Consider the following 14,840-nt stretch of genomic DNA (forward strand, 5'->3'; position numbering starts at 1 on the left):
AAAAAAAACCTAGATATTAAGACGTAGATAAACTTGTTGTACACATATGGTTTTAACCACAGTCATTATGAGAGAGGCGGGAACTACAAACATCCTACATACAAAAACACACACACGCAGAATGGCAACAGGACAATTATGCATGCCGCTTATCTAACAGAAGGATATAAGGGAAGAGAAGGACACTAAACACGCGATATGCCAAGAACATAAATGAATATGTAAGAAAAGGAAATAGGAAAAAGAATAAACTGGGATCAAATCTGGCCTGATCTTGTAAGAAAGGAAAGAAAATGGAAAAGAATAATATGAAAGCATGTTTATCCGTACCTTCACACATTTTGCTCAGTTGTTGTTTTTTCCTTTCTCTATCTTATACGTGCGACGGTGACTAAATGAGACTGATATGTGCCATGTTTCAGTTTTCCCATAGAGGTCGTCTGCTTAGGTCATGAGAACAGGTAATGCCCGTGCGCGATAGTGATAACCGTGGTGCTGGTCATGAAGAGGTTGCACAAGCAGTAATGGAGCCGCTTACAGTCATACGTTGCGAGTCAGCAAGTTTTTCGTGCACAGGAATATTACTTGCATAATTAAGAGCGACTGTAGACGTAGGCGAGAGAGAACGCATGCGTGTAGTTAAGACGAAACCTTCCACTCAGGTAAGTCCTCAAGTAAGGTTTAGTCACCTGTCACCTTCCCGCGGGCACTACCTGGCTCACCTGCACACAAGGAGTAGCAGTTCTCACCCTTAGATGCAACGTGTGTGAGTAGAAGTGTAGTAGATTCCAAACCTTCATGTGTAACTTTGAGTCTTCATTTTTTTGTGTCTGTGCTGTGAGTGGTAATTTGGTGGTGCTGAAAGAGACTATAAAGAGTAACAGGTGTGAAATATTGTGCCTTGCTGTTTCAATACTGGCCTTTCATGTTCCTTAACCACGAAACGTCTCTAGATAACACACGACTCCTAATTTTCTTTATTTATTTTGCTTCCACCGTAATTTCTTTTTCTTCTGTTTTCTTCCATCTATTTTTAAGTTTTTAAGGAGCTTTTTACATTAATCAAATTCTATATGGAACAATGCAAGAGTCTAGGATCTCTAAAGCTTGTTTCTCTCTTCTTCTCGTGGTGCTTCGTAGTAAATCATTCACGTGGGGTAAATAACTAAAGACTGATACGGTGTCGTGAAGGACGAGGTTAGTGTACTTAATGATAAGAAGGCGAGAAGGCGCGGTGGGCGGGGCGCAGACGTTCATTTTTTAGGGTGACTGAGGCGGCGGTTGTGCGAGGCGGAGTAGTGGCACTGCGACGGACTCAGAAATAATCGAATCTATACGCTAGGAGGAATGAACAAGGCGGCAGAGAAAAAAAAAAAAAAAAAAAAAAAAAGAAATAGAAAAAAAGGAGGGGTTGGTTAAACGAGGTAGAGGAAAAGGACGACTGAAGGAAAGGATACTATATAAAAATGCTCTAATAATATTGTTAATGCTCAGGTAAAGAAAGAAAAGGAAGGGATGGAAAAGTAATGAAGGAATGTTGCCGCTGCCAGAGTACATCAATAGTGAGAATGAAGTGATAGAAACCAAGATAATAGGGTACGAAGGGGGGAGAGGAGAATAAAACTCACACACACACACACACACACACACACACACACACACACACACACACACACACACACACACACACACACACACACACACACACACACACACACACACACACACACACACACACACACACACACACACACACACACACACACACACACACACACACACACACACACACACACACACACACACACACACACACAGACATATACACACACATCCCTGTTATCTTACTGTTATTACTTAAAGACAACACGTCATGTTCTTTGTCATTACAAGAACACGGTATGTTTCTATGTCACGCTTGTTTCACATGTTTCTCAAGTAACTCTGCTGTACTGCCTTGTACTCTCCGCATACACATACAATATTTCCTCTTTATCGTGGTCCTTGTCATCCTCTTGTCCTTATCGTCTACTTGTTATCCTCTAATTTTTCTCGGCACTCTCCTCTTCTTGTTCCCTTCTTTTCTTCCTTCTCCTAATTCTAAACATCGTCATCGTCCTCCTCCTCCTTCCTTCGTCTTCCAAAGCCTGCGCTTACTATAATACTACTACTGCATCTACTACTATTATTACTGCTACTATTACTGCTACTACTACTACTACTACTACTACTACTACTACTATTACTACTACTACTACTACTACTGCTACTTCTACTATTATTATTACTACTGATAATAATATTACTATAATACTATTACTACTATACTACTACTACTGCTACTACTACTACTACTACTACTACTATTACTAGTTAATCGTCCTTCACAGCGAAATTCGGTTCGTCCTCACTATACCCAAATGAATTTAGTCAGTCCCGTTTCAGAACATCAGCCGTCACCGTCTTCTTCAACCATTAACACTGCACAGCCGTCCGCTCACGTGCCGAGTATGCGCCACGCGAAGGTCCACCGCTGGCGCTCGTTCATCAACCCTCTCATATCGATTGCGCTCTTTCAGCCGTAATGTTATCTTCCTGCCGTTCTGGTGCAGCCGCCTTCCGACAGTCATCAATCGCATCTCTTCCTCCGTGGTTTACTGCACAAGACTTTCTTCTTTCTCCTCAGTTTATTCTGTCCATCTTCAATGCATGCATACAGACTTCATCGTTTCAGTAAGCCCAGACCATTTTGACCAACCTCCCCATGATATGAACTGTTCGCGAAGATCAACATTGATCCCGTCTGTGCGGGCTATTTTTTCAAATCATTGCCCAGCCACCGCCACCATCTCATAACGATGCCACACGGTCGATTACTACTACTACTACTAATTCTACTACTATTACCAATCTTACTAATATTACTACTACTACTACTACTACTACTACTACTACTACTACTACTACTACTACTATTTCCTTCCGTCATCACGCCTACTAGGAAACGTTATTTGGAAGTCTTGCATAACACTGCTGTCCAAACACTGGCCCTGCTTTGTATGCATTACTATGATTACCGATTCTTTCTTTTTTGCTTCATTTCTTATATTTATTCGTCTTGTTTATTTATCTTTTTATTCGCTGGTTGTGCCTTTCTACATGGTTTATTGATATTATTTCTTTTTTCTCTTCTATTTTTATTTTATTTTATTTATCTCTTCTTTTGAATTTATATTATAAGCATATTTGTAGAAATTAATTGCACTCTCTTTTCTCTATTCAATCACACATTTCCTTTCTTATTTCTTTTTTACGCTCATAAAATAAAAAAGAAATAAAGTGCAAAAGTCAGTCTTTGCGTGTTTGTCAGAAATCACACCGAGCTTGAGTAAATTTACGTAAATTTCACTCGCAGTGGAAGATATAACTTATTAACCAGCATCTCTGCGCACGTGTGACATTTGTATTTTAACAGCAAGGTACAATTTCCGTTCTATTTCCTTCATTAACTTACATTTCCTTAATTTCAGAGCATTGATGCAATGAAGATAGCTGGGAATCTTTCTGTTGTAGGGTTTGAGGATATTTTTGTACGTGGATATCAGGGCGTAGTCTTGATCGATCACGAATGAAAGTGTGGAGTCGAAGGAACCGAGATTTCAATATTACAGGGGACGGGCGGCATTGGGCGGGGATATAAATCGTTTCTGTTCCCCTGTCTTCGTTGTTGCTTACCCACCACGGAGGGGAACGCATGGATTTCCCTCATTCTACTCATTTCTCCCTCGCCTTCATCAACGCCCTCACGGCCTCACTATGCATGGGAAGGTAGTGGTTTGTCTCCTTCTGGTTCTGCTGGATCACTTTGCAGTGGGGAATTTCATCAGTGACACTGCGGAGAAAGTTAATGAGTCTGCAGATATTACTGACGAAAATCTGGCGAAGGTCATGTACTTACTAGCAGATGAGTACACGCCTCAGTGCCTGTGGGTGGTGATGAGTGACAACACCCTTCGCCAACAACCCTGGAAGCACTCACACCTCACTCTCGACCCAAAAGAAGGAAAGAGTACTATTGACTACATCAACAAAAACACAGAACGAGTGACTCTCTTCTCGTGTTTCACTTTCTTGATGACACGTCCTCCTGATTCAAGCCTCATGCCGCTCCTCACAGACTCCTCCAACATGCAACTCACGCGTTACTTCATTATACAGTTCCTCAATGAGTCTGAGGCACATGAATTCCTTCTCGACGAGCGACTGATCGACGAGGAAAACGTGGCGGCTTTAGTGAAGACCGACACTAGGAGAGACTCATATGGGATCATGATTCGCCAGCTCTTCCACTCTTCAGGGTCCACACAGGTGCTCTTCGTTAACAGGTGGGAGAAAGGGAAAGGGTTTGATAATAGTGACAATATTTTCCCAGAGCAAATGAAAAATTTTTACGGGACGAAGATGAGGGGAGTGACGCTGGACTTCCGCCCCTTCACCGACTACTACAAAGGTCCGAGGCTCCAGGGTGGTGATTCCCAAGCCCTCGCTGGACGTGTTCATGTTGGAGGTGATTGCTGATACACTCAACTTCACCTATGAGTTGGTGATGCCTGAGGACGGACTGTGGGGCTATCTAAAGGACGACGTGAGTAATGTCACACACACACACACACACACACACACACACACACACACACACACACACACACACACACACACACACACACACACACACACACACACACACACACACACGCAACAGTTACATGACGCGTATGGTACATTTTGCATTGTGTTTGTCTGTCTGTGTGTGTGTGTGTGTGTGTGTGTGTGTGTGTTATCCAATATAGATTAATAAGATTTTATGGCTATCATTTTCATCAGCCCTTATACTACTACGACTACCGCTCTACTACTACTTTTACTACTACTACTACTACTACTACTACTACTACTACTACTACTACTACTACTACAATAATAATAATAATAATAATAATAATAATAATAATAATAATAATAATAATAATAATAATAATAATAATAATAATAATAATAATAATAATAATAATAATAATAATAATAATAATAATAATGACAGTAATAATAAATGTAATCAAGCAACAATCATTAACAAAAATTAAGTTAACCTCAAAAAAAACATCTTTCAGCAAATACTGGTATCGTGAACATGAAACCAACAGTACATGATGCATGACAGAAATAACCTTAGAAGTCAAGCTAGATTCCTTCAGTGCAGGGCGACCTAAGTAGAATCAAGGATCATCATATTGTCAACACTTCCTTTGGTCATCCCTAAGAGCTGGCGGGAGTACTAATTATGCATTTGGTAATCTATTATCTTGTCATGACATCTTTTAGCTTCAGCAGTGATGGTATAGGATGCATCAGGTGACACGTAACTTTGCATGATGTTACCCAATCATAAGGAAACCAGCTAATCACGTGTGTGTGTGTGTGTGTGTGTGTGTGTGTGTGTGTGTGTGTGTGTGTGTGTGTGTGTGTGTGTGCGTGTTCGTGCGTGTTCCTTCTTTCGTTCTGGGATGAATAGGTGACATAGCTCAATCAGCCCTTATTAATATACAAACAAGATACCTTTTCCTCTTCTATGAAAAAAGAGAAAAGTAGCTGGTGACAAAGAACAAGTAATAAACGTCAAGAAAGGAGTACGTTCGATAATTATGAAGAACAAGTACGACTTCTGCCTCTTTTATTTACTCCAATAAGTCTGTCGTCACTTTTTCAGCCATCTATCTCGATCTACGATTGCTCCCCGCCTCCACCTGCCGGTAAGACTGATGTATAAGGCGCAGGAACACAATATTCCGTCAGCACTGCCACAATAAACAATAACACATCAGAATTGCTGCCATAAAGTTTGGACATGAGGTGGAGTCATAAATATTCGTTCTGCTACATGACTGATACGAAAAATCGATTGGTAGGGATTTTTGTCGCGTCATCACCCATTTGAGAATGATGAAAGACACTTTGATAAATTACCGTGAACATCGATGCACGAATTGTCTTGTGAAGGTTTAATCATAGAGAGAGGGCGTACATCACACTTACAGTAGATTTATCCTTTGCACTCACCACTATTCTTATCCTGAAACCATTTATATATACTCTCAACAGAACTATTTTCAAGTCAAGGAGATGAATTGTCAGGTTCAGATGATACTTGTTTTTCTTATTGACAATATAAAATCCTTATCAATTAAACACTAAAATCATGAAAGACTCTTACAAAAACTCTATTGAATTACAGTAAAAGCTAAAAGAAAACAGTCAAGATAAAAATCAGATGTGTTGAAAAATGCAATCCAGGGTCTATGGCCACGACGAATACTCGCCGAGCACATGTTGGTTATAGTGTGGCATAGTTGTGACGAACAATAATGACTCTCTTTATACTGGACGCCTTGATTTACGAGCACTTGCACCGCATATTCAAAAGGCGAAGTAACTTATCTCAATTAACACACCGAACAAGGCCATTTAGCAGAATAATGGCTGTTACATGTGAGTTAAAAGTAATATTTTTTTCATACTAATAACTTAATCGCGTTTAGTCTCGGTTACTATACCAATCTGGATGATTTAGTTAAATGAAGGTTACAACTCTCATGATATGTGGTGAATTTAGAGTAACTGCAATCCTCACACTAACTATTTGATCTGACCTAATCTTATTCAATTAACTTGACCTGAGTGACTGAATGATTGACTGCCTGACTGACTGAATAACTCACTCACTCACTCACTGAGTGAACTAAACTAAATTAGATTAACACATCTTATCCTAACTCATTAACCTGCTTTACATAGCATCTCCTCCACGCAGGGCCACTGGGTTGGTGTCGTAGGGGATGTTGAGTTTCGAAGAGCCAACTTTTCTCTCGTCCTCTCCTTGACTCTCGAGCGAATCTTCAGCGTGGACTTCACCAGGATATACTACAACGATCCACTGAGCTTCGTCACTGCAAAGAGCCGCCCGAGTCCTCCTTGGCTTAAACTCATAAAGCCTTTTAGCAGTAAGTTATTTGATTCCTATGATTTAAATTCCTTCAAGACGGAGGTTTCATGACACTATCTTTAAACTCTGGACCTTTTTGACCTCTAAGAACCGACATCTCAGTAGGCCTCATTACCTTTATCCGTTTGTTCATTTACTTTTTGTTCTTTTGCTCGTAACACTAGTGTCTTTCTGTCATAAAAATATCAAGTAATGAGTTTAGGTGAGGGTAATGTAATCAGTTAATCTGATGATGACAAATGAATCTGCTGTGATTATTTCCTGTAATCTTTTCTTCGTTTCTGATTCCGGTTAAGAGCAATAAATATTAAGGATAGAAGTTGACTCGGTATAGGAGTAAAAAGGGAAAGGAAGGTCGGAAAAGGGTGTGGAAGGGCTGATGGGAGGAAAAGAAAGAGGGATTAAGAATCAAGGAAGGTAGGTTTTACTCAGAAGGAGGGATCTAAAAGGCTATAACTGGGGAAACGAAGTGAAGAGGAAGATTATAGTAAAAAGGGACAGAAAAAAAAGTTCACACTAGAAATGTTTATGACGAGAGGGGATAGAGAGAAAATTACGGTAGAAAGGAGAGGCATAAGAAAGAGGGGAGGAAGATGATATACTAATAGCTATGCATGCATGACTTGATATAATAACCAAGCAAAAGAGAATAGATAATACGATAAGAAGAAAAGAAAGAATAGATAAAAAAGAAAGTAATGCAAAGTGAATGGCAACCTTGCAAGTAAAGAATCAAATGAAAACATGAAATAGACATGGAAGAGAAAAGGATCCGTGCGTGCTTTGGGATCCGAGGGGTCTCCAAGCGCACGGGTTCGAATCCTGTCTACGGTCTGAGTGTAGGTTGGGCTTCCTCACTCGGGGCAACGGTTTCCTAGCGGGTGGGCTTTGAAATAGGAGGTACCCTTAATATGTATCCCCTTTAGCCCATAAATTCCCGTGAAAAGCCCACATGGTATAAAAAAAAAAAAAAAGACAGCATGCAGATACGATATAAACTAATTCATGCCTTAAAATTATCCTAAAGCACCTTGTAATGACACTTGAAAATAAATATCACCTTTCAAATAAACAAATACAAGGAGGTTCCAGGAAGCTAATTTCACCAACTACGTGCCTTCGTGTGTAAAGAGCTTGCATGAAATAAACAGGAAGGCACAGTTTCATTTCCATGGGTAACGAGCAGTAAAAAAGCTGTTTTGTGGACTTGTAATGTGTGTGTGTGTGTGTGTGTGTGTGTGTGTGTGTGTGTGTGTGTGTGTGTGTGTGTGTGTGTGTGTGTGTGTGTGTGTGTGTGTGTGTGTGTGTGTGTGTGTGTGTGTGTGTGTGTGTGTGTGTGTGTGTGTGTCAAATGTACACACCTAGGGAAGTACAAACAAGAAATTATTAAGAAAATATACGTGACTGAACAAATCGAGATGAAAAATTAAATAGAAAGAAAAAGAGAAAAGAAAAATAAATTAGTTGTGTGTTAGATTTTCGTTTTACTCGTGAAATTCATCGTTGTCTGCCTAATCAAAATCCTTATCTTGGATTTGCTTGAATATATTGTTGTGAAGAGATTCCAGAACTCCAGAAGATTACAAAGGTATTTGATTTTCTTTGTCTGTTTATCATAAGGTGTCTAGACATTTAATTTCGTTACTCATTTCTTCACACTTCTGCTGTTTATCTTCCTATTCTTTCCTACTTATTCACACTCCTTGTATTTTGTTTACTCTACATAGTTTTTACTCATTCAGTCATTTATAGACACATTTAGGAACATTCTTCCTTTGCTTCTACATTTGCATGCGCATTTACACGTTTAAAAATATGAAACACAATTCACTGTTTCACTCATCTTTTTTCCATTCGTTTTCTCACTATTTTGTCCATCATTTTATTTACCTATCTACTCACTCATTTGGTCACGAATTTAGTTATTAATTTGCTCACCGATTAAGATCAAAATTTCAGAATTAGGATGAAAATTCTAGTTATTTTTAAGGTTTGGGTATCATAGAAAAAGACATCTCCATTAACTGAACGATGTTACTTTCTTAGATGATTTTTTTTAGACTTTAAGGAGGAAGCAAGGGTTAGTTTGTGGGAATTTATAGGTCAACACACACACACACACACACACACACACACACACACACACATTTTCTTGTTGTATAAAACGAATGTTCTTTCATCTGGCTACATTGTGTCCATGGTAATAGTTGTTTTTATGTCCTGCTGTCGATAATGAAGTGTGATTTAGGGAGACAATGCAGCTTTATCTTGTTATTCTCCTATCTACAATGCCTACATAAGTCTAAGATATTTCTAGAACATGGTAGATAAGTCTAGAAAAAGTGTTACTGCACGTTTGGCCTAGAGAGAGAGAGAGAGAGAGAGAGAGAGAGAGAGAGAGAGAGAGAGAGAGAGAGAGAGAGAGAGAGAGTGTTCTAAGTGTTATTCACCCATTTCCACTCCTCGCGAATTAGTATTCAGTACTCTTTCACAGTCACGAATCATTCCCTCCTCAAAAACACTCATACACACATTTCTACTAACTTATTCATTTCTACTCACTGCTTTCAACAAAACAGACTCTCACTTCCTTAACTGTGACTTATCTTATGTTATATTTATTCATGAGCCTTATAATTGTTTTGTCACCGTCATTATTTTCTTTTCCTTATGAATATGTAAAAATGACTCATTTTCCTCATGTATATTCTCTCACTTCATTGGCCTTTCCTTCCTCCTTCCCTCGTATGACCTTCCTCTTCCTCCTACACCCACTTCCTTTTCCTTCTCCCTTCCTTCCTTTTCCTGAAATGACTAACGCTTATATTTGTATCACTCTTCCCTAGCGTCATGTAACTACTTTCCTTATTTTAGTAAATTGAGACACTTCTATTCTCTTTCTTCTTTTCATTGTTTTTTTCTTGCAGTTGAGGGAAAAGACAAGTGTTTGATAAGTGTGTACATGTAAAATTGATATAGTCAGGTAGATATGAATGCCGTCGTGTGTAATAATAATAATAATAATAATAATAATAATAATAATAATAATAATAATAATAATAATAATAATAAACGGTTTATTAGTTAGGCAATGTAAAAAAAATACACTGAAAATGTGTGTGTGTGTGTGTGTGTGTGTGTGTGTGTGTGTGTGTGTGTGTGTAATGGGTCAGTCAATATAGTCATCCTATATATGAGATGAATACAAACAAGAAAAAATACATATGTCATAAGTAGCTCCCATAACACGTCTAGAAACAATGTGATAAGCAAAGGGAGAACTTCGGCCCCCTGCACATCATCCCATTGCACACGTAAACAGAACGGGAAGCCACGGCAATCAGGGCGCCAACACATACACGAGAACACACCAACTTGCATCGATACGGGAATGAAAGAGTAGCACACGTATGAGGAGTGGCAGGTGCTGATCGATGTCCTGTTGGTTATACATGATAGGCTCAGAACGAATGAAGTAGGGCTAGGAATGGTATATTTTTTCTTCTTGTTCTTCATCTTGTTTTCGTCGCATTCTTTTTGCTCTTTCCGTTTTTGTTCTTATTTTTCTTTTTCTGCTTTTTTCCTGATCCACATTCCTCCTCTTTCTCGTTTCCCCTCGTCCTTCTCCTCCACGTCCTTCACTTCTTATTTTGTATTAATCTAACAGGAATTTTTAGTATTGAAGATACAAATTCCTTGTCTAACTGACATCATAATCATGAAAACATCTTTAACTTTAGCTTCCAGTCAAGTTAAAACACAAGAGTCTCAGAATACTAGGCCAGAATAAGAGATAAGAGAGGAATGCATATTGTCAACACAGATGAGAGACATGCGAGAAGATAAGCGTTAATTGAAATATTAAAGCTGATAATGAGAATGGTAAAAGTGACAAGGAAAGCGGCAGAGGTGAGAATCCGGATGTGCGTAGGTGAGAGTGAGACAAGTGAGAGTAATGGTGATAAGGACTTTGCTTAACGCCTTCCCGTGCTCTGATAACACTGCCTACATACACAGTCATGGTCAGAGATCCGGTAACGTTATCTATATTGTGTTTCCTAGTCTTGATACCTTGATCTACGATGAGTGTATGTTTTGTAGGTAGATTATGTTACTTTCACTGTTATTTTGCGTCTGTCTTCAGTCTTAAGTCCTTTAATCTGCTGAAGATGCATCACTAAATACATAAGGAGACATCAAATCAGGATACTTAGAATATATGAATATGGAGAAAAACGGAAACTGCAAAGGTCAAAAGGCTAGGTGATCTACAGTTCCTGAACACTAAAGACCATCCTCATCCATAAGCTATCCTCATCTATAAACTTATCTACCCATCTGAAACTATCCAATGTCTGTGTGTATACTATGTCCTTACTGAGTTCGTTCCATTCATCTACCACTTAACCCCTTGAGTACCAGGACGCATTTTCATATTCATTCTGGTTACTATTTGGCGATTTTTACAGCTTCAGAAACTTGTGTGAAGAATTAGAAATAGTAAAGACTCTAGCCATTAGTATTCTGACCTACATAAACCCTTCCTAATGTTAATTAAATCGTCTAATTGTACTCAGACCTCAAGGTATAAAATGCGTCCCAGTACAAAAGGGGTTAACGTCGAGGGACGACGCAGAACAAAGAGGGAGTTAGGAAGTTTGGTTAGTCTGCGGTGCCTTGCTTTGTGTCCATGTTCGTGACTTGATGATGACGAATATACGAAAGAATGTTCCTTAGGTTTCTAATTACAAGGCTGGAAAGGAATGTGTTATATTCTCCTCGAGATAAAGAAAAAAAAGACCTTTCCTTTTTTTCCTCTCTATCTCTTTGATATCTAATATATAGGAAGACCATAATATAACCATACACATCTGTACCGATACATAATTTTTTCTTACATCTTTATAACGCCTTATTTTACCTACAGGGTACTTTGCATTCAAAACCAGTGTTCATACTTACTATCCCTCTGTCACTAATATATAGATCACACTTATATTATGCCACACCGTTACCATAGCTATACAAACCATATAGACGTGTCATCTATAGAGTATGTGACTGTATGTCTCGTTGTAGGTGGAGTGTGGCTGTTGGCTCTGTTATCTATTGTGACTGGAGTGATCCTCTACTACATCATATACCGGGCACAGGCCTTGCTGGGGACTTACTTACTTGGTGCCCTCCAGAGCCTTCATGCACATATTCGGCGCCTTTGTCAACCAGTCCCTCTTCACCATCCCCTGGCTCTCCTCTGGCAGGGTAAGAATTTCAAGCTAAAGTTTCATTGCACTGTGTTGTTTCTCCTGGTTTTGTGTATGACAGAGTGACATCTGATGATATTCCCAAAGATTTTTGCCGCAGCTTGATTGATTACAATACATTTGAAATTAAGTAGTAAACGGGATTTTAAGGTTGTTTCTTTTTATAGTTCTAATGATAGATTAATCATATTTATAGTTTACTAGGAGGGGAAACGTTTTTCAGAACAAGAATAATCATCACTGTGGACTTTAGAACAGTCTTGGTGAAAGAGAAAAGCGTTTCTGAGTACTGGTGAATGTCTCTCTGGGATTGTCATGGAGTGCTTTTGTTTAATCGATGCCAGTTTGTCTTGTATCTCTATACTATATTTTAGTGTATTTGTTGTTTTTTATAAGTCTGATTAAGGAAGCAACTTTAAACTTTGTTGTTACACACTGAATGTAAACTTGAAATTCCTAAGTTGGGCTTGAAATACTTTGTCTTATCACAGAAAACGTAATTTTAAAGGATAACACCACAACTTGAAATATTTTATATGCTCGCAATTAAAGCCGTTAGTAACTACGAAAGTCACTTCCTAAAATTAAATAACTGATAACTACTTCCTCAATGACCTGAAAAAAAATCCACGTTATTTTTTAATTTATTCTTTTTTACCTCAAGATACGCGCGTCCCATAAAAGAAAAGACTGAAAGTTTAACTTTTAGGATTATTTCACCCCGTGTTCAGGTGTTTCTAGGATTCTGGCTCCTGTACGGCCTCCTCATCACTACTTACTACAAGACCTCGCTGACGGCAGCCCTGGCGGTACCCTTCGTACCTCCAACGCTTGATACGCTTAAACAGCTCATGCGTTCCAATCTAGAGTTCGGGATGATCGACGCAAAGGTTCGTGAAGCATTAAGAAAAAAAAAAAAAAAAACACATTATATTTTCTACATCTAATGCACAACTTGAAATATCAATTTGAGACACCTTCAGATCAATGCATTTGTATTTTCCTCTTTTTTTTTTCCCCTGAAGTCCTGATTCCGATGTAATCTTTATGTGTCAAGTAAGGTGTATTATATTGTAACTGTATTGACACATATACACAAATTCACTGTCAGCACATCAAAACATAAAAGTCGTATAACGTTCACGGAAGGAAAACAAAAATCATGTGCAAATAATCAGAATACACGATATTCAGCAGCACATGAGATCAACACATTGCGCATCACATCAATAAACACTGACACGTACAAAGATTCTCTAAATGCAGGGCTCAGAGTACCAGCTGTTCTCCACCTCCAACGTGCCGCTCTACAAGAGGATGTTCCAGGAGATGTCGTTCCTGTCATCCAGCGACAGCATGGAGAAGGTCCAGAAGGGAAGTTATGCTTACATCTACTTCAAGAGCAACCTCAACATTATCGTCAAGACAGAATACACCAATGCCAACGGAGAGACGGACCTCCACGTGGCCACTGAGGAGTTCTTCCCTGGAGGTTATGCCTGGGCGTTCCCCAAGGTACTTGTGAAGCCAGTGCAGTCTGTGGTTTTGAATTATCTTTTCTATTCTTCTGCAATTTGTTTTCTTATTTTCTCCTGCACCTTAGTAGGCTTTCGTATTCATCTGAAAGCGTCATTCTGAAGTTGTAATCCACTGCTCATAATAGGTGATGTCCAAGAATACACGTAGTTTTAGAGGAAAACGCTATATAGGTTGTTTTAAACAATACTTTACTTTATTATAACGGAAGAGATAATCAAGGTTTTATTAACCAGTGACCTCGCTCTCCACGCAGGGTGTTCCCTACAGGAAAACTTTTGACAGTGTGATGGCGTATTGCCTGCAGGCCGGACTCATTGACAAGTGGGAGAGGGACCTATATTCCATTTATCTGAAGGAGGCACAGGACAATAAGACGCCACTGCAGAAGAAGAAAGAGAAGATGGAGGCGGACGCAAAACGAAATGACGGACAAGTGAGGGCGTGATTAAAACTTTATATTAAGGGGAAACTTCCACGTGTTTCAGCATTATTCACACAATGAGCAAAAATGTAAAATAAAATTGATATATACATAAATAGATATATAAAGAAATGAATGAATTAATTGATTATATAGATGATGTTATATATTCTCACTTTGCTACAGGTAGTGCTAAACCTTAACCACCTGCAAGGGCCCTTCCTGATCCTCCTCCTAGGCAGCGCATCAGGCGTACTCCTCCTCCTACTTGAGTTCGTCATCGCACGGATGTTTTTCGCCTTTCCAGTGTCCTCTAGAGAACTACCAAAGATCAACGGGCTCTCGCCGTTCAACCAAAAGACTCTAATGAGCAACGGCCCTCATACACCATCGCCAGGCGGTGTTGTTTCGGGATTTGACGAGAAGGGAAACTACGTGATTAGGGCGGTGGTAAAAGGCAATTAAACACTACGGAAACAAGCAGCAGCAGATCTATTGGCCTTTGTGGGGCAGTCTGTGATAAATGACCTAATATAACCTGATAAATGACGAAGGA

The 14,840-nt window shown here is 39.2% G+C and overlaps 1 protein-coding gene across 1 annotated transcript in view; it reads left to right on the forward strand.

Moving 5' to 3' along the window:
- Positions 1-517: 517 nt before the first annotated feature.
- The window catches only part of LOC123510957 (glutamate receptor ionotropic, delta-2-like), a 14,515-nt gene continuing 192 nt past the window's right edge, over positions 518-14,840 (forward strand). Inside the window, 10 exon segments of the mRNA XM_045266492.1 lie at positions 518-766; positions 3,531-4,515; positions 4,517-4,645; positions 6,869-7,058; positions 12,140-12,228; positions 12,230-12,322; positions 13,056-13,214; positions 13,591-13,839; positions 14,117-14,296; positions 14,471-14,840. The exon segment at positions 14,471-14,840 is cut by the window's right edge and continues 192 nt beyond it. Coding sequence (XP_045122427.1) covers positions 3,817-4,515; positions 4,517-4,645; positions 6,869-7,058; positions 12,140-12,228; positions 12,230-12,322; positions 13,056-13,214; positions 13,591-13,839; positions 14,117-14,296; positions 14,471-14,749 — 2,067 coding nt within the window. The 5' untranslated portion in view covers positions 518-766; positions 3,531-3,816 and the 3' untranslated portion in view covers positions 14,750-14,840.

The sequence above is a fragment of the Portunus trituberculatus genome, chromosome 30 (assembly GCF_017591435.1).
Source record: "Portunus trituberculatus isolate SZX2019 chromosome 30, ASM1759143v1, whole genome shotgun sequence".
In the NCBI taxonomy this organism is placed as follows: domain Eukaryota; kingdom Metazoa; phylum Arthropoda; class Malacostraca; order Decapoda; family Portunidae; genus Portunus; species Portunus trituberculatus.